At 44.5% G+C, this 26,053-nt stretch overlaps 1 protein-coding gene across 3 annotated transcripts in view; it reads right to left on the bottom strand.

The window, feature by feature from the left end:
- GAK (cyclin G associated kinase) overlaps positions 1-26,053 on the bottom strand; it is a 72,211-nt gene that overhangs the window by 17,371 nt on the left and 28,787 nt on the right. For 2 of the 3 annotated variants that reach the window (XM_081176162.1, XM_081176161.1), the window contains exons 8-22: positions 24,839-24,974; positions 24,131-24,243; positions 22,512-22,623; positions 22,133-22,256; positions 13,568-13,617; positions 13,318-13,466; positions 11,964-12,086; positions 11,265-11,398; positions 9,667-9,861; positions 8,846-8,963; positions 7,894-7,973; positions 5,942-6,135; positions 5,592-5,747; positions 3,946-4,437; positions 324-494 (exon numbers count right to left, since the gene is read on the bottom strand). In XM_081176162.1, coding sequence (XP_081032288.1) covers positions 324-494; positions 3,946-4,437; positions 5,592-5,747; positions 5,942-6,135; positions 7,894-7,973; positions 8,846-8,963; positions 9,667-9,861; positions 11,265-11,398; positions 11,964-12,086; positions 13,318-13,466; positions 13,568-13,617; positions 22,133-22,256; positions 22,512-22,623; positions 24,131-24,243; positions 24,839-24,974 — 2,347 coding nt within the window. The remainder of the gene's footprint in view (positions 1-323; positions 495-3,945; positions 4,438-5,591; positions 5,748-5,941; positions 6,136-7,893; positions 7,974-8,845; positions 8,964-9,666; positions 9,862-11,264; positions 11,399-11,963; positions 12,087-13,317; positions 13,467-13,567; positions 13,618-22,132; positions 22,257-22,511; positions 22,624-24,130; positions 24,244-24,838; positions 24,975-26,053) is intronic. The other variant, XM_081176163.1, reaches the window with a different exon arrangement.

The raw sequence follows: 26,053 nt of genomic DNA on the forward strand, positions 1-26,053 counted from the left end.
TATTGGCTGGGGAACAGTGGCAGGGGGAATACTTATGGGGGTTTAATAATTTTGAAATACGATGTGCTGGGTACCCAATTTCAACTATCTTCACCCAAAAGGAGCTTGTAAAAAGGTAAATTAGCAAAACTTTAGCTATGTTACAGGGGGAAAGATAAACATACACCTGCGACACAAAGCTTGTTAAAATAGCAACACCACCAAGTCGATCCGTTAGACATTAATCCACCTTGACTAATCTGAGTGGAGCATGTCACTCAACAAGCTATGTGGCTGTCGGGGGAAGAGGGGGAGTGAGGAAGGCACATGAAACATGCACTTACCTAAATTAAGGAAGTCTGTGCTAGAGGAAGGTGGTGGTGCGCTGTGTGTGGAAGGAAATGTGCCAGGTGCGGTTGGTTCATTCGGACTAAGGAAGTCACCAAATAGATCGGGGCCAGTAAGAGTCGGATTGTCGGAACCCGAGGAGACTGTGAATGGGTCAAACGGGTCAGCTGGAGACAAAACACAGCATTATTGGTGTTACTTGAGATGCTTCCAAGACATCCGATGAAAAAGAAGAAGTGATTCTCTGGTGAGGATGGGCAATATGAGAAGGCGGCACGCAAAACTATTTAGGGTATCTTGCTTCCAAGCACACTAGCACAACTCTGCCCCCTGCCACCCACCCGTCACTGGGGTTTAGACGCTATTGCACAACACAAGGATTTCTGCCAATCACCAACAAGAAGAACTGCTGCCTGTAAAGTCCCCCTTTTTCTCCCTATAAATAAAAAACAAAGCAAACCCTACGACGTCAAGTCAACCACGCAAGCCCAGTAACAATTCCACCCAAGAAAATCAAGTTGCAAACTGAAGTTGGTGGAAAGTTTTTCAAGCTGCCAGATTCCCCTAGCAGAAACAGTTACCCAAGTGGACTTGCTACCCCTAATAGGAACATTTAAAAAGCCATACTGTACCAGTCTGCACAATGGAAGGCATTGCTGATCTTTTCCCCCCTTTCCTTTTAATTTTTTTTTTTAAAGAGCAGTGACTGCAAAGGCTGTGAAATAAACGGAAGGATGCCAAAAAGGCAGTCTCCAGCCGGAAGGTCTTTCACTGAGCACTGTCAAGCAGCAGCTAATTGGAGCTGCTCAGAGGACAGTATTTATAGTTAGCAAGGAGTGGCAAGCAATGGCCAGCAGGGAGGCTGGCTGGCACTCTTCCTTTGCCACAGGGCTGTATTCACAGGCCAAGGTGCTTTTAGAGCCCGGCCGGTTCTGACACACCCACCCGTCGAAGCTAGAGCTCAACTGAGTCCATTTTGAATATGACCATGGAAAAGGAATCTGCTTGTTTTAGGGAACACCTCCCCATCCCACCAGCTGATTATTTCCGATGCAAGCAGGTAGTTAAAGCTACCGCCCCGGCACCGCTAGTTTTCATCACGCTTCAACAGGAATTCAATAATGAGCAAGTGAATTCTCAGAGCCAGCTGAGGCCCCGCGTGCAATCCCCTATCTGGAAGCACTCAAAACAATCACAGCACTGTTGCTCTCTCCTGCGACGTCAAGATGTATATTAACAAGCAACGGAACAAGACGCTTCACCAAAGCAGGGGTTTTTTTGGTCCTCCTCTGGGAGTGGTCATATGACAAAGCCATGCTGCTCTTGCCTTCCACAACCTGCCTCCACGCCCTAGCGTTAAGGAAATATTTCAATGTTACAACTGCATTTCCAGCAATTGGAAGACCCAATAATTAATGTTTATGATGATCACAGAATCACAGAGCTGGAAGGGACCATGAAAGTCATCGAGTTCACCCCCCCCCCCGCCCCGCAATGCAAGAATCTTTTTGCCCAGCATGGGGCTCAAACCCACGACTCTGAGATTAAGAGTCTCATGCTCTACCAAATGTGCTTAAACTTTTTTAAAAAAGTAAATGGCCTCTTGAACAGAATACACCACTTATTAAATTCCACATGAAGACAAACCATTCTAAACTAGGGGGTCCATTCCTCCCGCTTTCTCCCAGCGCACAACCTCTATGCCAGGCATGACCAAACTCGACCCTCCAGATGTTTTGGGACTACAAATCCCATCACCCCTAGCTAACAGGACCGGTGGTCAGGGATGATGGGAACTGTAGTCCCAAAACATCTGGAGGGCCAAGTTTGACCATGCCTGCTCTAGGCATTTAATCCAAGTGGATGCTTCTTATTTCAAGGAATCATTCAGAATCCAGAAAACAGATCGGCTTATTAGATGGCCAACAGCCAAACTGCAAGTCACAGCTCACTGGTGAGTTTTGGAAGCCTCTGGAAGTGTGGCCAGTCCCAAACAAATTATTTAACTCCACCGGAGAGACTGTCTAGCAAAAAGTGTATGCTGATTTTGTACTCATTTTACACTACAGCCAGCTGAGAGACCTTCTGCTGCAAAATTCTGATTTGTAACTTTTTAATCTTCATTGAAGAAATGAGAGGAAAAGACTACCAGTGTCGCTAATACCCCTAATTGGTACACTCTAATGTCAGATGCAACCTGCTTCTAAATACTAGTTGCTGGAAATTGCTTTTGCACGCAGGTCCTGCTTTGTGGGCTTCCCAGAGGCACCTGGTTGGCCACTTTGAGAAGATGATGCTGGATGAGACTTGACCACTGGCCTCAGGGGCTTCCTGGGGGGTTTTGGCACCTGAGCAAAACATTCTGCTGCTCCCCATTGCAGCGGCAAACTCCATAAGGCCAGGGAGACCACAGGGAGACCAGCACCCTTTGGGGCACTGCTTGAGATGACCGCCTCATCCTGCCTCATGGGCAGGCAGGCTTGACTGGCCTGATACAGAAGGCTCTTTCTATGTGTCCTATGGGAGGAACTTTGAGGCTCACAAGCACCTTTCCCAATGCCCATTACTCTGCGAAGAAGGCAACAGCTGAATCAGACTGCACTGTGGTTTACTGGCACGTGAGATTGCCTCCATCCTATAATTCGCCCTTCTCCTTTGGAGACAGATCATGGCATCTGCAAGATTATTATTATCATTATTAATTAAATGTACATACTGCCCTTTATCCATAGATCTCAGGACAGTTCACAACATAAAAATACAATATAAAAAACACAGAGGGCATGATAAAAACAAGAACAAAAAAACCCAACAAACCAATAATCCTCTCCCCCCACCCACAAATATCTTTAAAAGCGGTATAAGATTTTAGTCAACCAAAGGCCTGGTTGAAGAGGAATGTTTTTGTCTGGCACCTAAAAATAGATAATGAAGGGGAAAAGCATTTCACAAGTGGGAAGCCACTGCAGAAAAGGCCCGTTCTCATGCTGCCGCCCTCTGGACCTCTCGCGGAGGAGGCACATGAAGAAGGGCCTCAGAGGATGATCTCAGGGTCCGGGCAGGTTCATATGGAGAGACGTAGTTTGCAGTTCTGAGCTGTTTAAGGCTTTATAGGTCAAAACCAGCACTTTGAATTGGGCCTGGAAACTAACTGGCAGCCACTGCAGCCGGGCCAAGATCAGTGTAATATGCTCAAACTGTCTTGCCCCATAGAGCAACCCAGCCACAGGATTTTGCACCATCTGAAGTTTCCGAACCGTCTTCAGAGGCAACCCCACGTGTAATGAATGCATTGTAGTAATCTAACCTAGAGATTACCAGAGCATAGACGACACAAGCTAGGCTATCCCTGATGAGAAGGAGGCACAGCTGGGTCACCAGCCAGAGCTGATGGAAGCCTGAGCAACTCAAATGTTCCAGAGCTCAGCCAGGGCTTTGACAAGAGTGCCAGACGGAAACCCGCCAGAGCCATCTGGAAACCGATCTAAAAATTAAAGTAGAAGTGCTCTACAGTTCTCAACAGTCCGTGTCTGCGGACTTATTGTGTACACTTATAGGCTGGCAGTGGACCCAGCTGCTCATCAGAATTCCAATGAAAGGAAAGGCCCAGTTACGTACCTGCAGAAGAAGAGGTGGCTCCCGTTGAGGGGGCGCTACTCTGGTGGGGGTGCGTGGAGGGCTGTGGTTGGCCACCAAAGAAGAATTCTGCTCCTCCTCCTAGAAGGTCCGCGGTAGAGTCTTCCGAACTCTCTGGGGCACCGCCAACAAACAGTTCGCTCAGCAAGTCTGCGTTGCTGGAGGAGCTCTTCATCTCCGAAGGAGGCTGCAGCAGCTCTGGGGGAGCTTCTGAATCCAGCCCAAGCAAGTCAACGCTGTCTTCTGTGGGAGTCTCTTCCGGCTGACCAGTGGGAGTGTCAAAATCAGCTTCAAACAGCGGCTCACCATCCTCTTTTTCCAGGGCGTGTTTCACCATTTCCTCAACTGGTCTGACCTCACTGGGAAAGGCAGCAAATTCCTCGTCGGAAGGTTCGCTGTCGTCCCTTTCCTCCACCAGCCGAGGTCTCTCTTTGGGGAAGGGTCCCTCAGGCGCCGCTTCGGAACTTTTGCCTTCTGTAGGGCGAAGAGAAGGACATGACACCTTCTTGCAACAGGTTTACTGTAACGGTGCTATTCCACCAGTCTTGCAACAACTTTTACTGGATGAATGGAGTAAGGCAGGGATGGGAAACCTTTGCTCCATCAATGGGCATGTTCCTTTGGGGGTAACCCATCAAAGGCTACATGCTGGTGGTGGGAGGAGCAAGAGTCAAAATCTGGTAAGGCCCTTTTCCCTTCCTTGCCATAAGTGTGCCATAAAGCCAAGGACCACGTAAAATTCAGCCAAGTGCCAAAGGCATGGGCAGCCAAGGTCCCAACCCGCATTCCTCAGATGGGCTTGATGCCAAACCCTAGTGCTGTGGACCTCAGTCACTCCATAGCTCTCCTTTTGCTTCTGCATTGGCAACCATGATGGGGAGAGGAGGCTGGCTATCACACAGGGCCTCTAATCGCTGGCATTTATGGCGCAGGAACACATTGTTTCAGGACACGGGCCTAATGGCAAGACAGCAGCTCTGGAAGCCCGTATCCACCAAAACCCACACGAACCCCAAAAAGCGAAATTGTTACTCTCTAGTGAAGGAAGCTAAGAGAAATCCTGACTTTTATTTGCTGGGGAATATTCCTTTGAAACTCGCCCCGCCCCGAGACCTCCTACAAACACTCAAATTTCACAGTGGGATGGAGGGATTTTAAGCACTATCATTCCAGATCCTTTGTACAGAAATGATGGAAGACTGTGCTGCCCACAAATTGGGCTGCCTGAACTCTGCAATTCTGAAGGAGCAGGGCTTTTTTGTGGGATTTGGACAATTTCACACAGAAGGACCCTTCCGCTGAGGGGGAAAGGGGATTTGAGGTCAATCCAGAAAGGAGAAAGGAATGCAGGCGGACAACACCACCCCCTGAGACCCCTATATCAACATAGGGTCCTTGGGCACAACCACTTACTTGGTGGCTAGTCAGCATTGCAGATTTCAGCTTTTCTCGGCCCAGATTTTTTTTTTTTTTAATTTTACTTTTGTGGGACTTAAGCACACAGAGGATGAACACACTGATGTCAAGATGACTACTGTAGCAAGCAGGCCTAAAGCAAGGCTGGTGACAAGCAACAGACAGCACAGGAGCAACCAGAGAAGTGCGATGAAGCCATTGGTTTACCCTACCTTGCCAGTCCAGTGTGTGGAAGAAATCTGCCTCCGCACTGCTGCTCGGTGGAGAGTCCGACTCCATGGGAGCACCTTCTGGAGATGATTCTGACTTGGAGGCTTCTGCTTCATACTGGGCAGTTGACCCCGGTTGTCTAGGTAGCTCAGGCTTACCTAACAGGCAAAAAGTTCAAATGCAAGAAATTTAGGAACATGCCACCTGTTAAGGAGATGGAAGAAATGAGAGCTCATGGTAAAAAAAAAAAAAAAAGCAATGGGGTGGGGAGGGGAGATAAATCCCCCCATAATATGAAACGGAAGCCTTTGAAAACGCTCAAATAGAGAATCGGAAGCATTTTTCTCATTACCAAATTTTGTTAATATTTCTTGCTGCTCTTCCCGGCTGGAGAACAGGATCTTGGGATTTAGACCCTTGGTGTTCAAGTTATCCCAGGGGGCTCGCTCAGTGCTGGGCCTGTCCCGAGGCTCTACTTCAACTTCCAGATTCACTTGGAACAAGTCCGGATATTTCTCTTGAATGTCACACGCATCCAGATCGTACCTGCAGCAATTTTACACAAGTTGACGATGGCAATGAATTAGACCACAATCCACAGGGAAGTTATTCTGTGCAAGCCACAGTGAAGCCAATGGGATACAAATTCAATCAATCAATCAATCAATTAATTGTATATAATCAAAGGCCTTTACAATGTACAGCGGATGATAAGAACAAAGCTGAAATCACACAACATGACCTATAAAAGCTAAAAACATAAAAATTTACAGCATGAGGTTTTAAAATTAGGAAGCATTAACATATCTAGGGGACCCGGGTGGCGCTGTGGTCTAAACCATTGAGCCTAGGGCTTGCCAATCAGAAGGTCGGTGGTTCAAATCTCCACGATGGGGTGAGCTCCCGTTGCTCGGTCCCAGCTCCTGCCAACTTAGCAGTTTGAAAAAACGTCCAAGTGCAAGTATATAAATAGGTACTGCAACAGCTGGAAGGTAAACAGCGTTTCCGTGCGCTGCTCTGGTTTCACCAGAAGCGGCTTAGTCATGCTGGCCACATGACCCAGAAAAACTGTCTGCAGACAAACGTTGGCTCCCTCGGCCAGTAAAGCGAGATGAGCGCCGCAACCCCCAAGTTGTTCACGACTGGACTTAACTGTCAGGAGTCCTTTACCTTTTTTAACATATCTAGAACGGAGCTTCTTAGCTGCCAGAGCTAACTTGGCTACCAGATTTGTCACCTGGAGATATTTATTGGCTAGGAACTCAACTGTCCCCTCCTGGGGGGACTGGTCTGAGAGACAGTCAAGAACAGATGATAAAAAAAATTCTCTGGCATTGAATATAAGGGACAAAGCAGAAGGTTATGCACAACATCCTCATCCTGATTGCATCCATAAATGCACCTGCGTTCCATAGGGGGAATTCCCAGGTATCTCCCCTCTAAATATGCTGAGGGTACCTGTTGGAACCTTAGTCCAACAAACACCCTACGCAGCTGTGGGGAAGTCAGTGTCTCAAGGTAACGGGGCCTTGAGTGGTTGATATTGATTTGGGGGTACCAAATAGAATAACAGGCAGCCATAATGGATGCTCTATCCAGTTTCTTAGGTCACATGGACTGATACAAACTCGCCTTACCCACCCATGTGTTTGGTTATTACGCTCGACAATCATCAACGCAGGTCAATGCCAACTTGTAGCAGCTCATGAATAATTTTTAGAGTCCCAAATGCAGAGTGCCCACAGGTTTACCCACTTAACCCATGTTTGGAGTTGTCAGAAGCAACAAACAGCTCTGGTGGGGAGCCTCTGCACACAGGATGAAAAGGGGCTGAGCCATGCAATCTGTAGCCTGAGGCTGAGCCCTTGATTCCAATTCACGTTACAATGCTGCGATAGCTCAGAGACAAAGTACAGTGGTACCTCGGGGTTACAAACACCTCGGGTTACAGACTCTGCTAACCCGGAAGTAGTACCTCAGGTTAAGAACTTTACCTCAGAATGAGAACAGAAATCGCACGCCAGCGGCATGGCGGCAGCAGGAGGCCCCATTAGCTAAAGTGGCACCTCAGGTTAAGAACGGTTTCGGGTTAAGAATGGACCTCCAGAACGAATTAAGTTTGTAGCCAGAGGTACTACCATACACAGCTAAGGAAGAGTGTTAAAGAGAAAACTACAGTTTAAAACACACACACACACACACACACACACACACACGACTGCAAAACTACTTCTGCAGTTAAAGTGGGAGTACTTGTTGCCATTACGCTGGGGAAAGTTATCACCAAACAGGTTATCAACGTACTTTGCAAATTTCACAGTAGTGGCATTCCGCGGGACAAATCCTGTATGAAACTGGATCTGGAACATCTTCATTGATGCCATCTTGCAAAGCAATACAAAGAAAGAAAGAAAAGGACAGGACATGATTTCGGTCTTTGTGATGAATTTTAAGTTGTTCTCATTCTCTGTTGTTGTTGTTTCAAAAAACACATTTTATGAACACCGCATACAATTTCTGAGCATTGAGCGGTATCTAAATACCTAAAATTAATTAAACAAATAAGATATAATAGAAATAATGTGAAATGAAGCAATTAATGTTATGCAATATTGTGCACTGCACCAGAGATATTCCCTGCCTGCTGATATTATTAGTGACTTTGGCCAGTGAAATCCCTTTGTTACTTCTATAATTTATTAAAAGCATGTGAAGCATTGTCTCCTCTTCTGCTTCTCCAGATGTAGGGCAGCTATAATCAGTCTTGTCCAGCCATGTGGGCAAATGCATTGCCTGAAATAGGAATTGGGTGCTATGGCAAGTACAGTGGTGCCTCGCAAGACGAAATTAATTCGTTCCGCGAGTTTTGTCGTCTTGCGATTTTTCTCGTCTTGCAAAGCACGGTGTCGGGAAAGTTTTGGAAAAGCTTCAAAAATACCAAAGTCTTTAAAAACCTCAAAAAAGGCTACCACACCGCGTTCTATGAGTTGCTCCTCGAAGTCAAGTCGCAACTGTATTAACGGTGTTAAGAAAAAGGAAACAAACTTGCAAGACATTTCGGTCTTGCAAAGCAAGACCATAGGGAAAATTGTCTTGCGAAGCAGCTCAAAAAACAAAAAACCCTTTCGTCCAGCGAGTTTTTTGTCTTGCGAGGCATTCGTCTTGCGAGGTACCACTGTAAAAATATCCCTCAAGAACCCCAGCGGAGTTTCATACCAAAATTAAAATAAAATACAGTTCTATCTTTTCAGCTTACCTTGGCTTGGAGTCTGCCACCCAAAGTGGACCTGGCATGATAGATAACAATGAGAACATCTCCTTGGACTGTTATGCCTAACGGGATCAAAGCTTTGCCATCTTCCATCTTAAAATCCCTAAGGGAGAGGAAGAAAAACCAGGCATCACACGTCAATATGCAGCAGTGCAATTTAGAAACATTACGGCACAGGTGGAGGAATGCGCAGACCCGCTCCCTCAGAAGTTGTCGGTCTTCAACTTCGATCATCCCCTGCCACCACGGCCAGAGGTCAGGATGATGGGAACTGTAGTCCAGCAGTATCTGGAGAGTGTCAGGCTCGGTTCTCGAACATCTCCGTTGACGAATGTTTTGGAACCCAAATGCCGAAAACCCAGAAGTAAATGCTTCCATTTTTGAATGCGCCTCGGAAGTTGAACAACTTCCGCTGCGTGTTTTTTCAATTTCCCAACGCAATGTGCAGACTGCCCTTTGTACCTCTGTTTTCGAATGTTTTGGAAGCCGAACGGTCTTATGGAATGGATTACGTTTGAGAACCGCGGTACCACTGTAACTGGTTACAATTTGATTTCTTCAACCCCCAAGGAGCCAAGAGGGTGCGAGACGGTGGGTTGCGGCAGCAAGGCTACACAACTTGCATCAAGCTACACACACAGGGATCCTATTCCTTCTCGCAGGAACGTTTTAAAGGAAGCTGGGCTACTCACAAGTTGCTACACAAGAAAGCTAAGGGTGAAAAAGCTAAGTGGGAAGTTTCTGCCTGGACTGTAGATGACATTAACACGGACCCCTGAGAAACTCAGGCCTCGCTACCCACTTACTTCATTTTATCATATTCTTGTGAGGTAGTGGCTGCTCTTTCATCCCCGACATAAACTTCACAGAAAGGCCTGCAGCCATTGCGCTGCTTGTTGAACTGAGGGACTGGAGTCATGACAATAGACTTGATGAGGATTGGCTTGCTGTGGGGGATGATGGGCTCCTCAGCCATCATGTCGCACATGTACTCTATATACCTGTGGAAACAAGGTCGCAGCAGAAGTCAAATAGCGTAATGCTTCGAGTCGGTGAAACTATGAACTCAACTCTGCACACCCTGGTCGGTCGTTCACAGCTTTGCAAGTCCACAAAAAGTTTCTAGTCCATAGGAATACTTCCCTGCTCCCTCTAGCCACATGTGTTACATGCCAACATTTGAGGCCCACAGATTATCTGAAAAGAATAAAAGGGCAGTTCTCTTCAATTTTTTTAACGCTTCCCTGCCCAGGGAAATGAGTCCTAGAAAATGTTCTGTGCCTTGCAGGCCGTTTTTCCACCTAGCCTTGAAGAATGGGGCTCCAGCCACAAAAACTGAGGCAGCTGAACAGACTCTTGGGCTGAGGTACTGTTGTTGATTTTAATCTTTATACTTTTATGATTTATGTGGAAATTGTTCACTTTGTGTGTGTGCTTTTCAATGTTTCGTTTATGACTACTTCTGTTATGTTTGCAGTTACATAATTTTTTTATATATTGTAAGCCACCTTGAGCATGGTATTAACTTTGGGAAATAAAATTGTTGAGATTTTACATGTCATGGTTAGTCAAACAAGCTGCTATTTACAAGGGTACCTTACTGAATGCATAACTAATAGGGCACAGTTAAAGCTCACACAAATAATTATTGACCCTTTACAGAAAAGGGCCATATTTTGCAACTTCTGCATAGTTTGCTACTTGCTTGGGGCAAACAGCAATTATTCCAGGCAAACAGGTGAGTGGCACTTGTTTCCTGCTCACTAAAGAATGAACCAACCACACCGGATCATGCAGCTGGTCTGTGAAGTGCTTTCAAGCAAGCACTACACAGATATTCAAGTCCTATCAATGGAAGGGGCAATGAGGGCCATGCCAGCTGGACTCTGATCCTCACAGTGCCCCAGATGCCATTCACATCTATAATAGGTCCAACAATATACAGTGGTACCTTGGGTTACATTCGCTTCAGGTTACATACGCTTTAGGTCACAGACTCTGCTAACCCAGAAATAGTGCTTCAGGTTAAGAACTTTGCTTCAGGATGAGAACAGAAATCGTGCTCCGGTGGCGCAGCGGCAGCAGGAGGCCCCATTGGCTAAAGTGGTGATTCAGGTTAAGAACAGTTTCAGGTTAAGAACGGACCTCCGGAACGAATTAAGTACTTAACCCGAGGTACCACTGTATTTAGGTTTAGCCAGAGGTGGGAGAGGTAGAGCCCTTTGATGCAATTCAAAACAAATCAATGTAGTGTGTAATGTCTGCATGAGATGCACCACTCCCCACCCCCACCCCCGTCTTTCTGTTTTTAATCTTCCATCTATCTCCATTTTCATAACATACATCAGGGCTTCTGCAAAAAAGAAAAGAAAAAAGAACACAGCTTCATTGAACAACCGCTCACCTCTTATGGGATGGCCAAATGCCTGGCGGGCAGCGCTTCATGCTAAACATATAAACAGCGGCTTCAGCCGTAGTGAACAGACGGCAGAAACATAAGAAAGAACACACAACGACGGCTGATGCTGCTCTTCCGTCCTACCAAAAGAAAAGATACAAGGGTAGGAACAGTAGCTATTGATGGGGAAATGTCATTTATTATATACCAGCTCTTGGATAATGTTTTCAATCAAAGAAATGTCCCAAGTCCACTACCGAATTCAAGAGCAATTAGGCACAAGCTCTGGTCTGTGAGGGAGGAAGAAAGCTCTCTTTGTTCCAGTGACACGAACAGAGTACAGATACTCCTTAGATATTTTGATGCAGTTTGGTTAAGTCCCAACTTCCATATTACTTCAAATTCTCCATTTTCTGTATACGTTTAACTGGGTTTGGGGGTGGTGGAGTTGAAATTCCAAGTGGATCAGCTGCTCTGTGGTTTCTCCTCCAATCCTATCCTATCACCTTTCAAATGTTGACTCTTAAGTTATGGTATCTCTCTTCTCTTTGCAATCTACAACTCTTAGTTTTTAAAACCATTCTATTTGCCCCCCCCCAACCCACTCAACCTATCCATTTGTGGAGGATTTTGAGTCAACATTTCTTTCCAACTTTCTTGTATTGTTGGAGCTACAGGGGCATTTCAAGACCTGTTGCTACTTACAAGGCAGTGCACAATGCAAACGTTCTTTGGGTCTTGCTTCAGCCATAAATGCATGTTCTTGCAAATGCTATAAAGGTTTTGAAGATTTGGCGAACGCCTTGCTGGCCAGCCACATTCAGACACCTGTTTTAGAGACAGTACAGGGTGAGGTGCATGGATTTAACTAATTTTAATCAGAAACTTGTATAGCTTTCAAGCCTGCTCTATAACAAATGAAATAAATATTCAACTCCTCCCACCCCCAAAAAAGATCTCCAGAAACGGACAAGAGGACCAAAGCCAAGACGTGCTATTTCAGACTCTAAACCCTCAATTATATTTTGCAAATTTCATAAAAGGAAGCTCAACAGCTTAGCAGGCATGTGACGACCTGCCATCTGTTTCACGATGTTAAGAAAGTACTACAGAAAGATGCTAGGCTAACCTTGCTGAATTTCTGCACATTTCCAATTGTCCTCATGATTTAGCAACATAACACAATTTAAAGTGTAGCACTGGTATAGGTATGGGCTTTTTTTTAAAAAAAGGTCTCCTTTGGTCTCATGGCATCTGTTTATACTGCTGCTCTAAACCCATTTCCACGCTTTTTTGGAAACCAGAACCTGCACATCGCCCTTTCCCAATTTTCTGAAAGGAGTTAACACCCCTGTCATAAGAAAGCAGGGTGTGATAAAATATGTCTCTCTCACATGTTTTATCATTTATTTCAGCCAAGCAGCTCAGGGTATAAGCAGAATGTTTCAGTTTACTACAATGCTGCAAGAAGGGTGAGGGATTTGTGACTCGCCTAAGGCCACTGAGGAACTACCACAGCGATGATTTCTGCCCAGGTTTCCCCATCTAAAGAGGCTACCAGTCAAGCACAAAGAAGTGAAATATGAACATACAATAGCGCTAACCTGGTGGCTTCCAGATGTTTTGGACTACAACTTACAGCAGTCTCAGCCAGCTTCCAGCCAACATGGCCAAAGGCCAGAAATAATAATAATAATAATAATAATAATAATAATAATAATAATAATAATAATAATTATTATTATTATTATTATTATTATTATTATTATTATTATTATTATTATTATTAAACTTATATCCTGCCCTTCCATCTGAAGGAGCCCAGGGCACTAAACACATCAATACCAAAAACATTTTTAAAGCATTCCGGAAACAGTCCAAACCATTCCAAAAATATTCTCTCATTTGTACAGGGAAGCCAAGCAGGCAAAGGACATCCTAGCAACTCTTACAGCTTCCCACATGTCAAGGAAGCACCAGGTTACGAGTTTCTACTGGAAAAGAAGAAGACATTGCAATGGCAAAAGGAATAGTGGCAAAGCAGCACTGGCTTACAAACCCTATTGTGAAATCTGGAGGGTCTGTACGTTCTCGGAGACAGATTGTAGACAGCATAGCGTCCGGGATGTTTTGAGTCTAAGAACAACCGCACGTCTTCTATGTTATTTTTTATCGCAGACTCAACACCTTCTGCCGGAAAGGACATCACTGGGAAGGAAGAAGAAATAAAACGATAGCAGAGGCTCAAGCCTTTGTTTTCATAAAAGCAGCTAGAATATGCAATTTGATAACGGATGATCTTATCATACCAGCAATTCTGGAAGTGATGTATGATAAATCCAAATCCCCCTTGGCATAACTGAAATATAAAAGAGGAATACTCAAGTTAAAACTACAGAATCTCTAGGCTGGTTCGAAAATGGAGTTTTCAGGATGGGAGCTACCTTACTAGGTTCTCTATGCCAGCTTCCTTGCCCTTCAAGTTGGAATACCAACACCTCCCACCCACCTTTGGAGAGTCTCTCCTACATCTGTCTCAAATTTCCAAATTATAGAAGGTATCTAAAGAATCTACCACAGCAGCGTAAGTTAGCAAGCAGATGGAACTGTCCCATTCATGAAGCTCTCTGTCTCCTGGGCAGAATATGAGATATATCAAACATCCTGAAACTGAATGTTTTGAATACTTAAGGCAACAGACTTACGAAAATTCTTATGGGGGGCAGGCGGGGGGGAAAGAGAAGACTATTCCCAATGATCTACATCAGCTTTCCCCAACTTCATGCCCTCAAGATGTATGGGACTACAGGTCAACTCAGCTACCGGTCAACATGGCCAATAGTCAAAGATGATGGAAGTTGTAGTCCCCACGCCTGGAGGGCACTCGGATGGGGAAGACTTATCTTCATGAAAGGTTTGTGAGGTTAATATCCCATTATTCCCATGGTTACTGCAGCACTGACTTCAAGCCACAGCAGCTGTAGAAGCTTCCTTGACTTGGTGAAGTGGGCAGATACACCCTGCTCTCCTTCCCCTCCTTACTGCAATGAATAGTGGCAAATAACTGAATCATCTTTCCCACCTCTGGAGCTAACAGGGAAAGTTCATATACTATGTTGTGCAGGAGGCTCATGGGCAATATTAAAGCTCTCTGCTAGCCTTGACTCAAATATGCCCCTTGTATGGTCCTTCTGCAATCCACATGCCATGGGGGACATTATTGGTGTCACTGAGCCAACAGCTACAGATGGCCCAATGCTGAGGCCAAGGTTCACCACCAATATGAAATGGACAAGCTGCTTCCCCCCTCTCAGATCTGCTGAGTCAGTGTAGCATCTTGAGGATCTGGCAATGAACTGATGGGGTTAGATGTAGGAGTGTGTACACGGCTTACTAGAAGAAGAAAAAATTAAGACTACACAAAGCAATACAATTTTGATGACTTCTCTCATTCTTCTACCACTTTTGGAGAGGGTTCAAACAAAATATGATTTCTGGGGCTTTTCTAGGTTCCCACAATGATGACTCACCTAACCCCGTTTATGCTTCACTTGGCCACTAGTAACTAGTTAAGTCTATGGTTTTACACAGAGGGGGAAAGATTTAGGAAAGTCTCTACAGCAGAGCTTTAGAATCTGTGGCCCTCAAAATATTGGACTACAACTCCCATCATTCCTCACCACTGGCCTGTCTGGCTGAGGATGCTGGGATTTGGAGTCCAACAACATCTGGAGGGCACCAGGTTCCCTTGCCCTGCTCTATGGTCAAGCAAAAAACAAAGACATTGCTAATTCATGAGTGCACAGATAGAGCCTCCCTTAAAAGAGAGCTGAACTAAGAGAGATGGATTAGCACTTTAAGTGGAAATACACAAAATACTATTGATAAACCAGCATAAAGGTGTATCAGTCGCAAGCAAACAAGTGAACAGAAATAAGAAGAATTGAACAGAAGCAGGTTAACCTAGGTCAGAACCACAGGTATCCTTTAGACTCCTTAACAGAGATAAGTGTGTTTATAATTTGAAATAGAGGATTGGCACTGTTAAAGAAATATTGTGGAGGCAAAATACTACAGAGCAAGCACAACCCATGCCCACTCTCCAAACAGATAACCTTAAGATACAAAAACTTCCCACACACATTCCAGGAAGGCACAAGTTTCCTTCTTTTAACAAAAGCCATTAAAGACTGCTGGGCAGGGTGGGGGCGTGGGGGTAAGTTTCATTTTTTAAATATCCCTGTTTATGTTATGAAAACTCCCAGCAAGTAGAAAATTTGCACATTGGGGATGGAAGTTGTAGTCTAGTCCTTTCCACAGTGTATAGAAAGTTGTGTTTGCACATATGTGTGCACACAGAGAAAGCACTTTAAAAAAATACAATTATTTCCCACCCCTTCATTTACAGTCCAGTGCGGTACAGTCCCTGGATGGAGTCCATTTTGCTGATTGTTTAGTTCAGCTGGTCAGTCCTGTCTTCTATTTCACTACTTTTTAATCAGATTTGTGTGTCTCCACTCAACAAGAAAGAATATTCCTAAACTAGAATAGGTTTATGTGTTGCCAGCTAGGTACAGTCAAACCTCAGTTCCTGAAAGCCTCCGTTATCGTACGTTTCGGCTCCTGAATGCCGAAAACCCAGAAGTAAATGCTCTGGTTTTTTAACATTTTTCAGAACCCAAACGAGCCACGCCTCGGTTGCTGAATGTTTCGGAAGTCGAACGTTCCCAATTCCGGATTGGATTACGTTCGACAACAGAGGTTTGACTGTACTGTCAGTCAATCACACACACAGGTGCTTTTAGAAAAGGACACCGACTTTCTTTTAAGCACTCACACTTGTGGTCCAAGTCCATATGAAACGCTTCGTTGAAGTTTAATTCTCTTTAGTTCCACCACCCTGTGTGCCCTGCCCTGCAACATTTTGCTTCCATTTCTTCAATACGCACCGAAACCTGCCTTGCATATTAAGACCAGCTAAAACTTGTCTCCCAATCATTCCTTAGCTGCCAGGGCCGGATTTAGGTTTGATGAGGCCCTAAGCTACTGAAGGTAATGGGGCCCTTTATATGTCCAGCTCTCCTTTGTCAACAACAAATTGTCGCTGTTTTTTTGTGTTGAATATATGCCATATGTGGGGCCCATTACTTACATCATAGGAGCCTATACAACACAAAACGCTGTTGCTGTATGTAGGTTTTATTTTATTTGTTTTTTATCTTATATTTTGGAAATGTACATCCAGGGTTTTTTTCCTTTAATTTTTTTGGGGGCCCCCAAGAGAATGGGGCCCTAAGCAGTAGCTTGTTTAGCTTATAAGTAAATCTGGCACTGAACTGGACTAAGAGATGTAGGGCAGGATTCAGCTAAGTTATTGTGGTTGCGGAAAGACGTCTGCTAGCGCAATGGGACTTTCCCCCTTACCCCACAGCATCCCCTACTAAACTGGTTTTGTAGTGGGGTACGGCAGCTAAAAATAATGCCAATACATTTCACATCTGGCAACCAATCTGTCCCTTTGGTTTCAGATGGGTAGACGAGTCTAAAAAGCCCGGGACACAAATTTTCTTGGCCCTCTAGTGGCTATGGTGACTCATTTACCAGAAGTAATACATTCAGAGTTAACTCCGGAAGTGCATACTCAATTCTGACCAAACCAAGCCCCCTAGAGCATCAAGAGAAAAAAAGATGTAGAAATTTGGCAGATTTGTTTTTTAATAAAAACAAAAAACAAAACCAGAAGCTCTGAAGTTATACATGTATTAAGACTATCAAAAGATACTTAAGTAGAATGAAATCTGGCAGCTACAGGGCGATTCCTTTATTCATATTGTTGTAGGTCTACCAATGTGTAGGGGCCAATGCATTGACCACGATTAGCGTGTCATCTCTTATGTATAACTTGAGAGTTCAGAAACTTCTCAGTATGACATAGTTAACGTTAGCAGGTTAAGACCAGAACAATCCTGTTAGCATGCAACACAGAGAACACAGACAATTGAGGCATATTTACCTTGGACTGCTAAGAACGTGGGCATGGATTGATGAAAGTTGAAGGAGGGGGGAAAAATGGGCAAGGAAATAAGCGTCACACGCAAAATCAAGATGCAAAATAAAAAGAGAACGAGAGAAAGCCCTCTCCAAAACAACCATCTCATAACCCTCTGAAAAACAAATCTTGCTTTCCCTCCTTAACGAATGCCTTGTCACTTTAGGAAAACACTACTATAGGTAATAAAAACCATTAATGCTAGGAACCTAAAAAAATAAATAAAAAGAGCACCAGCCATTGCAGTTTCATTTGTTTGCATTGCTTTGAAAAGCATTTAATGGCAAGATATCTAAAGAAAATAAGAAGCAATTTAAGGTTTGAGCTTCAAGTGATACTATACATCCAATCAATTCATATCATGACTGAAAGGAGCGTTAAGCAAGTGCAACATTGACACAGAACATAGAAACCTCATCGGGAGTCAAGGGAATGGCATTTCATTTAGCTCAAAAGCGATTTGCATGAATGTTCCTAATACCCCACTGAGGCTAGTTAGTCATGTTGCACTTCAGTGATATGTGCCAGTTGCACAGAGACAGTGGATCTCCCCACCTACCTACCCCCAATATCATGTTTACTTGGCACACCATCAGTCTCAAATCAGTTTGCTTCCATATGGTTATGGTGCAAGTGACAATTTTCACAGTTTGGAAATTATCTCATACTAACAATATGGAAACTGCAGTTTCAGAATTACAAACCTCAGACATAAGACCTTTCATCATCTATGGTGTCCCAGATTACTTAAAATGGATTCCCAAAATTATTGTTAGTGAACCCAAAAGGCATTGGGATTTCTATTTATTCCTGTTTTTCCTTGGAAGGCATTCTGTCTGCTCTTTAGAGCAATACCGGGGGTGAGGGTGGAAGCAAGTCTGCTATTCAAAACTCCTTTCAGCGCCATGTTACAAAGAAAGAGCAACAAGCAAACACCAGCTACAAGACCTCTTTCAAAGTGTGCAGCTCATGCATAGTTCTCCGGATCTGGGCCTCAACAGAGATAAAATATATTTTAGCTAAAAAGATATAAGCTGCAGTGTGCTATGTTGTTGTAACCTGCCCATGGGGCCTTGTGGTGAAGGGGTGTGTGTTAAGAAAGCCAATATAAAAGCATAAATAAACCTTTATGCTGCTCATGCAAATTATTTCTTTTGGGGAGCAAGCAGGTATCTATCTATAAGTTAAATATGGCATCAGCTTTAACAGCGAGAACATAAAATTCATGCCAAACCCTTTGCTTTGGTTTTATAGATTACCACAATAGCTCACCATTTTGCAGTGGGAAAATGTAGTTTTTTACTATGTACGTTCATAATACGTACATACAAGAGCCTTTGATTTATTGCACAGCATGATTTCAACACGGAGGATACTAGCAATACGGCTCGGCTCATTAAGAACTAACCAAGCACAAATTCTATAGTGGGGTTTTGCTTTTGGTTTGGGTTTCTTCGACTCAGGTGCTATACAATTCTCCCTACTGTCACTAACCAGTTCCCCATGGTCAAGTCCATCCACACCTGGGCCCTCAAAAGACCTTTACTGAAGTGTCAGCTTTTTCACCTTGCCCAGGAAAGGCCCTGCTTGAAAGAGACGGTTCCAGTCCATCCCAGAGGGGTTTCTCTCTGGCAGAAGACGGCGGCTAGCATTCGAGCGCCACACTTGGGAGAGAGCAGGAAGATGGGAGGAGGGCCGGCTGATCTACCCTTGGGCCTATGAGGCCTCTGCCCTTGGGTAACCAACAAAAACTGCATCATGAAAAAGGTGAATGGAAGATGGCTTACCATTGGTTACCTTAACCTTGAGGTCATAATCACTCCACAGTAATAAGCCTCAAGTCTCTCTATAAGTTTAATGTGCCATATTTTTCGTGTATAAGACTAGGGGTTTTTTTACCAAAAAATTAGGTTTAAAATTGGGGCTCGTCCATAGCTGTCAACTTTCAGATTTGAAAATAAGGGCTCAGCAGCCTCGAAAATAAGGGATCAGCAGCCTCACCTGTCCCGGGGACAGTCTACGAGGGATCTAACAATCCGGGATAGCAGCGGGAAGCAATGGGAAACGACGCTGGAATAAAGGAATTTCCCACAAAAAAAAGAGAAGGTTGACAGCTATGGGCTCATTTTATACACGGGTAGCACTTAGGGGTGTTTTCTTAATTTGGAGTCCCCAAGAATAGGGGGAGTCTTATACATGGGGGCGTCTTATACACAGAAAAACACTGTACTTATTAGCTAAGTGCCTTGTGACAAGGACTTTCCCTCTCCATAGTCTCTGTCTACAGAGGCTCGGCTGATGGGTGCCAGGGGCAAGAGGAATGCCCTACCCCCAAAATCAACATTTTCTGCCAGTTCTCCCATGTTGCCTTCTCCCGTAGAAGTATACAGGTAGGTACAGTACTATGGGGAATCCATGCTATAAATAACCATTCAGCCATGGCAAAGCGTTTTTTGGTAGTGCCTGGGGTGGGTGCATGCAGTGACCATGAGGGTGGGGCATGCCACTGGAGTGACCCCCACCCACTGGAGCTAAGCAGGGCTGCACTGCTCCACCTGCCCAGCTGTGCAGTGCAGAGCCCAGCTGGCCGATGCAGTCGACATCACCCTGGGAGCCCAGCACCGCTTTCTGGGACTCGCAAAAGCGGCACAGGGTTGGCAGGGTGCATGCCTGTTGCGTCCTTCTCAAGCCACCCTCCAGCTGGAAAGTGGCATGAGAAGGACGCAACAGCTCATGCACCCCTCCAAAAACAGTGCCTGGGGCAATGTGCCCCTCCACCCCCCTATGCTATGCCTCTGCATTCAGCTGGGAAATTGTGCGCCCAAACCCCACTGATGCCTTCCAGCTGCAGTGGCTGCCGATCATCCGAACAGGAAAGGTAAATAAAGGCTGGCGAACCCAGAACACAAGCACACTGCAGACACCCAAAACTGCACTGTGATTATAGACGCAACCTTCACCATGGGGCACCCATGTTGCAAGAGTTCCACTGGGTACTGGTAAACTTCCGTACGTGATTAACTATACCAGTTCTTATATTTAAAACTGCAGGGAAGCAGGGTGTTGGAGAATCCCTTCTACTAACCTTGAGGCTCTTCAGATATTTGGAACCACAACTCCCAGCATACCTGAACATGGGTCATTTTGGCTGAGGTTGAGGGTAGCTGTAGTCTGGCATCGCCAGGAGGACACCAGAGGATGGGTTAGGCTGGCTTATATTCCGGGGGGGGGGGCACTCTTGAGTTCCTCAGCTGTCTCGAAGCTAGACTGGCAGCTTCCAGTAGCAAGAATTTTCCTATGGTAGCCCCATGCTTGTGTGCTCCCTCTCTCCCCACACGCCCAAAAAGTAGCTAATCTGTTCCATAATTTTAGTTTGTAGGGACCGGTTCCTACCTTTTTTTATTCCAGGTAGTCTTTAAATGAGCTGGCAATTGCATGTTAAATGCCAGGTTTACTGTTGATCCTTATGGATTTAGAGCTGTACTATTCTTTGTATTTATAATAAGCTCATGTTTTACTTAAAGAAAGAAACAAACCATACATATGTTAAGCACCATCTTTTCCCTTCTTTTACACCACAAACTGAAGTATGGCAGTCACAAGAGACAGGGCCTTTTCAGTGGTAGCCCTGTCCCTGGGATATTCCACCCAGCTGTGTGTCTGGCTGTGAACTTGAGTCTTTAAAAACTTCACCATTCCAATCTGCTTTTAAAATGAATGAACTTACTGATTCTAATTACTGCACTTTATTTATGCGCTACATTTTATAGTTACTGTTTTAGGTTTTAAATAGTTACGCTTTTAATTGTGAGGCACCCCTTTTTGGTCCTGAAAGGCAATAGAAAAACAGCTAAATAAACAAGCTAATTTGGAACATCCCATAATATTTGGAGCTTGCCAGGCTCGGCAGATGGGGATTTCTGTGCCTTTCACAAGTTTATTTTTACAGGTGGGGGAGTCAAGCCAATCAGAAACTGCTATGCTTCAAATGTTCCTTCTAAACATTCAGCTACTTGGATATTACATATTTCTTAACCTATCTTGGCTAGGATCCCACATTGCCACTTGCTTTTAGCAGGTGGTCTGTAGACCAGATGGGATGGAATTGCATGTTGTCACAGGGCCAAGTTGCACTGCATGAAACAAAAGGGTAGGAGGCAAACCAGAAACCTTGCTTCTGAGCGGGGCAGCAGACCTTATGCTCCCTATTGCATCTAGTTCTGTCCTGAACTTGTGTGGTTGTGTCAGTACAATATTCTCAGTATGAGAGCTCAAACCTCTCCAATAATGTAACATTTGCAGTATAAACCAGGTTAGGGATTATTATTTTAAAGCAGCTTTTTCTAGTGATGTACACAACTTTGCACACATACAATGCCTCTTCCAGTCGTACCTTGGATCCCAAACACTTTGCGAGTCGAAAGTTTTGGCTCCCGAACGCCACAAACCTGGAAGTGAGTGTTCCGGTTTGCGAACGTTCTTTGGAACCCGAATGTCCGACGTGGCTTCTGATTGGCTGCAGGAGCTTCCCGAAGCCAACTGGAAGCCACTCCTTGGTTTCCAAATGTTTTGGAAGTTCCAAAACCACATAACCACAATATCTTGAATCAGGATAGTGCCCAAAGCAGAGATTCATCCACTGATCCTATCATAACCCACCCCTTCCTGCTTTTTCACAAGTTTTGGAGAAGGCCATCTCTTTTTAAAAACCACATGTGGGGGCGGGAAAGACACAGTACATAAAATACCCAATGCACTGAGGGAGAGGTGAATTATGTTTGTGGATCTGCATTCCCTTTATCAGCACAGTTACAGTTCTACTTACTTGGCCACAGACTGAATAACTTTCGAAGATGTGTCCTTGATATTTGTGAGAAACCGCTCCGTCCCGCCCCTAAGAATATCAAAGAATCCGCTGTAAGTCTGGTCACATTCGGCTACCGTCAGACCTAAGAGCCAAGGGCACAGAAAAGTAACTGAGCACAATTTCAGTCTATTAGCTTCAGTGTCAAACAATTTGGTGGTACACTTAAACTCTCTCCTATATTTTTGCATTTCTTTAGAAAGGCTTAGTCCCATTATTAAACAAATGATCGGAAAAGAAATTGCCAAGAAGTACAACCAGACATGGTACTGGGAGATCTCACATATTTTGAAGCTCTGATTTAAAAAAAGGGGGGAGGGGAGAATATTTGGGAATATACCTGCATTGTACATGTTGTTGAGCTGCCCTGCTGGCTTTGAGTTCTGTGTTACTACAGCTGAAGATGTCCTAGGCAGAGCGTTATTTCCATAGCCTCCATTTTGTTCAAGGAGCTGGAAAGAAAAACCAGCCATTTCCAGAATTAGCACTTCGATCTCTTTCAAACATACACCCCACTAAAGGGTACAAGCAACTTAAAGCATCTTAAAGCCACTTGCCAGGTGGGATCCACAAACAAATTGTATCCCGGCCATAAAATGGGTTCCGCCACTATTCTCTATTTTATTCATTTGAGTTTTTCATCTAATGAAGTTGGCAGAAAAATTAATTGAGGTGAAAAAACCAGAAATATTTATACGGAGGTCGATTAAGTACGAAGGATAATGCTTCTTTACTCTGGAAGAGGAAATGTCAGCACATACCACTTCCTGCAGTGCTGCATGACAAGCTATACTTGCCAAGATAGCTCATCAAAGATGGAGAAAAGTCAATATTTACAGTACAGTCATACCTCAGGTTAAATATGCTTCAGGTCGAGCGTTTTCAAGTTACGCTCCGTGGCAACCCGGAAGTAACGGAGTGCGTTACTTCTGGGTTTCGTCGCTCGCACATGCGTAGATGCTCAAAATGACGTCACGCACATGTGCAGAAGCGGCAAAACGCGATCCGCACAGGCGCAGACGCCCAAACGCAAATTGCGTTGTACTCAGGATGCGAACGGGGCTCCGGAACGGATCCCGTTCGCATCCAGAGGTACCACTGTAAATGTGTGTGTTTGTGTGTGTGTGTGTATTAAAGAGGGTCCATAACACAGCACAGTGGTCCGAGGAGAGTCCAGGTCCAAAAAGGCTGAAGACTGAAGCTCAAGCTCTTAGTCTCTACACCAGCAAAGTCCTTGTTTCAACTCTGCCCTCCAAAAGCAATCTTGCTAGGTAGCTTTAGGCAAACTATCACCCTCTCAATTTCCTATCGGCCCAACCTCACATTGCTTCTTCTGCAATACAGAGATAGAACTGGTCTACTTTACAAGAGGGATGCAAACGTCACATTGTATGTGGAGCACCCAATGTGTTTGGTAGATTGCGGGAAGGGAATGTTGCAAAGTTTGATCAGCACTTATATTTCAAGCAGTCCAGAAATAATAAAAAAGATTATTCACGTGCAAATGCCAAGATGACTAGAAATGAAGCAGATTTTGCTCTCTACCAGCCTCCCCCAAACTCATGCCCACCAACAGCCTCCATTAGCCTCAGTCTCCATAACCAATGGCCATGGATGATGGGAATTGTAGTCCAAAATGCTGAGGGGCACCAGGTTGGAGTTTCTCTATACCTGCTACTCATTCCCCTTATTCCCTGACTTCTGAGATCAGAGTCAGGAGGATGGGAAACAGAACACAATTTATTTGACAACATTGCTTTTGGAAGAATCATAGAATCATAGAATCATAGAGTTGGAAGAGACCACAAGGGCCATCGAGTCCAACCCCCTGCCAAGAATTGTACGAAACACGCCAATCTATTTGCCTTATTCCAACATTGGCGCATCTTCAACGGGCAATTTGGAGTTTCAGTGCAGAGGACCCCAAACCATAAGGCTTTGCTCAATAGCTCCAAATACCTCTGTGATAGGGGACTTTGGGTTCACATTTCTAGCAGCTGCAATCTCCTGCAATTGATTCACAAGCTCTGTGATGGACAGCCTCTCTTCCGGATTCACTTTCAGACTCGATCCTAATAAAATGACACAACAGATTATTGAAACAGGGGTTTAATCTGCAGACCTCAAAAACAAATTTCTGGTTTCCCCTGCCCTAAGATTTCTATCCTGCCAGTCATCCAAAGAGACTTTCAAAATGGGTAAAAGACCTGGATAATGAATATTTGCATAACTTCAGTTATACCACAAAATGTGGCTTTAATTGTTTCAGTGATCAAGGGCTTCGAACTGTGAATAGCTGAGAATTCTCTGATCACTGGCCATGCTGGCTTGAGCTGATGGAAGTTGTAGTACACATCATCTGGTGGGCCATAAATCCCCTACCTGTGCACTGGAATAAAGTCAACACTACACTCATATAATAAAAAGGTGGAACGGTTAACTTCACTGCCACTTCTAATTTCTTATATTCATGGATTTTCTCTTCAACCTGCATGTATACTGTCATTTCCCATTAATTACATGAACAGAAACTGTTTTTTTAAAAAAAACATAGGTGCATTTTTGCAGAGGAAACAAACAAAAAGAACCTTAAATCCATACAAAATTATCAGTTCATTCCCCTTTCATTTGCCCCAAGTGAATTTAGCATCACAGTCTTAAACTTACGAATGAGATCATGAAACACTGTGTATCTTGTGTCATTCTGAGGAATTGAATATTTTCCATTGACTATTCGAAGCTTAGCTCCATCTTCGAATGGATGTTGCCTGAAGCACAACAGGTAGAGGATGCAACCCAATGCCTGCAGGGGAAGAATGCAGAAGTTAACACACACACACACACACACACACACACACACACACACACAAAACAAACCTCCCCAAATTCCTAAATAGTTAAGTTGTTCAAGCTTAAATCAAATCAGCTATGGGAGCTATTATTTCATTTCACCCAATAACCTATGGTATTCAATTACTTCGGAGCAGACTACAGCATTGGATGATCTGCTGCAGCCATGCAGCCATAATGAGTGCTAACCGCAGTTTGTTGCCTTAATCCTGGCTAAAATCCCACATGAAACCATGGCTTGGCTTCCCAGATTGAGCCCTGCCAATGAAAGAGGATACCAATGAGCCTTGGCTGCCATCCCAAGTTTGTATCTCGACCACAACACAACAGAGGGTGGCAACACGAGAACGGGCCTTTCCAATGGTGGCTCCTGCTCTCTCTTTAGGCGCCAGGCAAAAACATGCCTTTTTCAATCAGGCCTTTCACCATCTATGGCCTATTTGTGTGGCTGAGATGTTTTAACGCAGTTCATTTAAATATATATATACTGGTTATAATGTGCGTATGTGTTTGTTTTTTGCTTAAAATATTGAAAGTCGCTGCCGCAGCAAAAAAAGTAACCAATAATCGTAACACTTCAGCAGTTCCCACATTCTGCTCTCTAACCCAGGAATCTTAATCCGCTCTCTCAGAGATGATGAGGACAGAAAACGCAGGCGATCATGTCAAAACTGAGCAAGATGTGCATATAAGCACTGAATCGATTCCTCATCAAGTACATAAGTTTTGGTAAGCTTGACACCCAGCAGAGCAATACAGAACAATCTGCCTGCCCATCAGTTCTACGTATTCCCCTGCTGCTTTCACCACCCCATATGGAGTCAAACCATTGGTCCATCTAGCTCAGTATCGTCTACACTCAGTGGCAGCGGCTCCCCAGGCTTTCAGACAGCACCTTTTCCCAGCCCTACTTGGGAGTCACTAGGCAAAGCGTCAGTGTGGTGTAGTGGTTAAGAGCGGTAGACTCGTAATCTGGGGAACCGGGTTCGCTTCCCCGCTCCTCCACATGCAACTGCTGGGTGACCTTGGGCT

The sequence above is a fragment of the Podarcis bocagei genome (assembly GCF_964188305.1).
Source record: "Podarcis bocagei genome assembly, chromosome: 17".
NCBI classification, from domain to species: domain Eukaryota; kingdom Metazoa; phylum Chordata; class Lepidosauria; order Squamata; family Lacertidae; genus Podarcis; species Podarcis bocagei.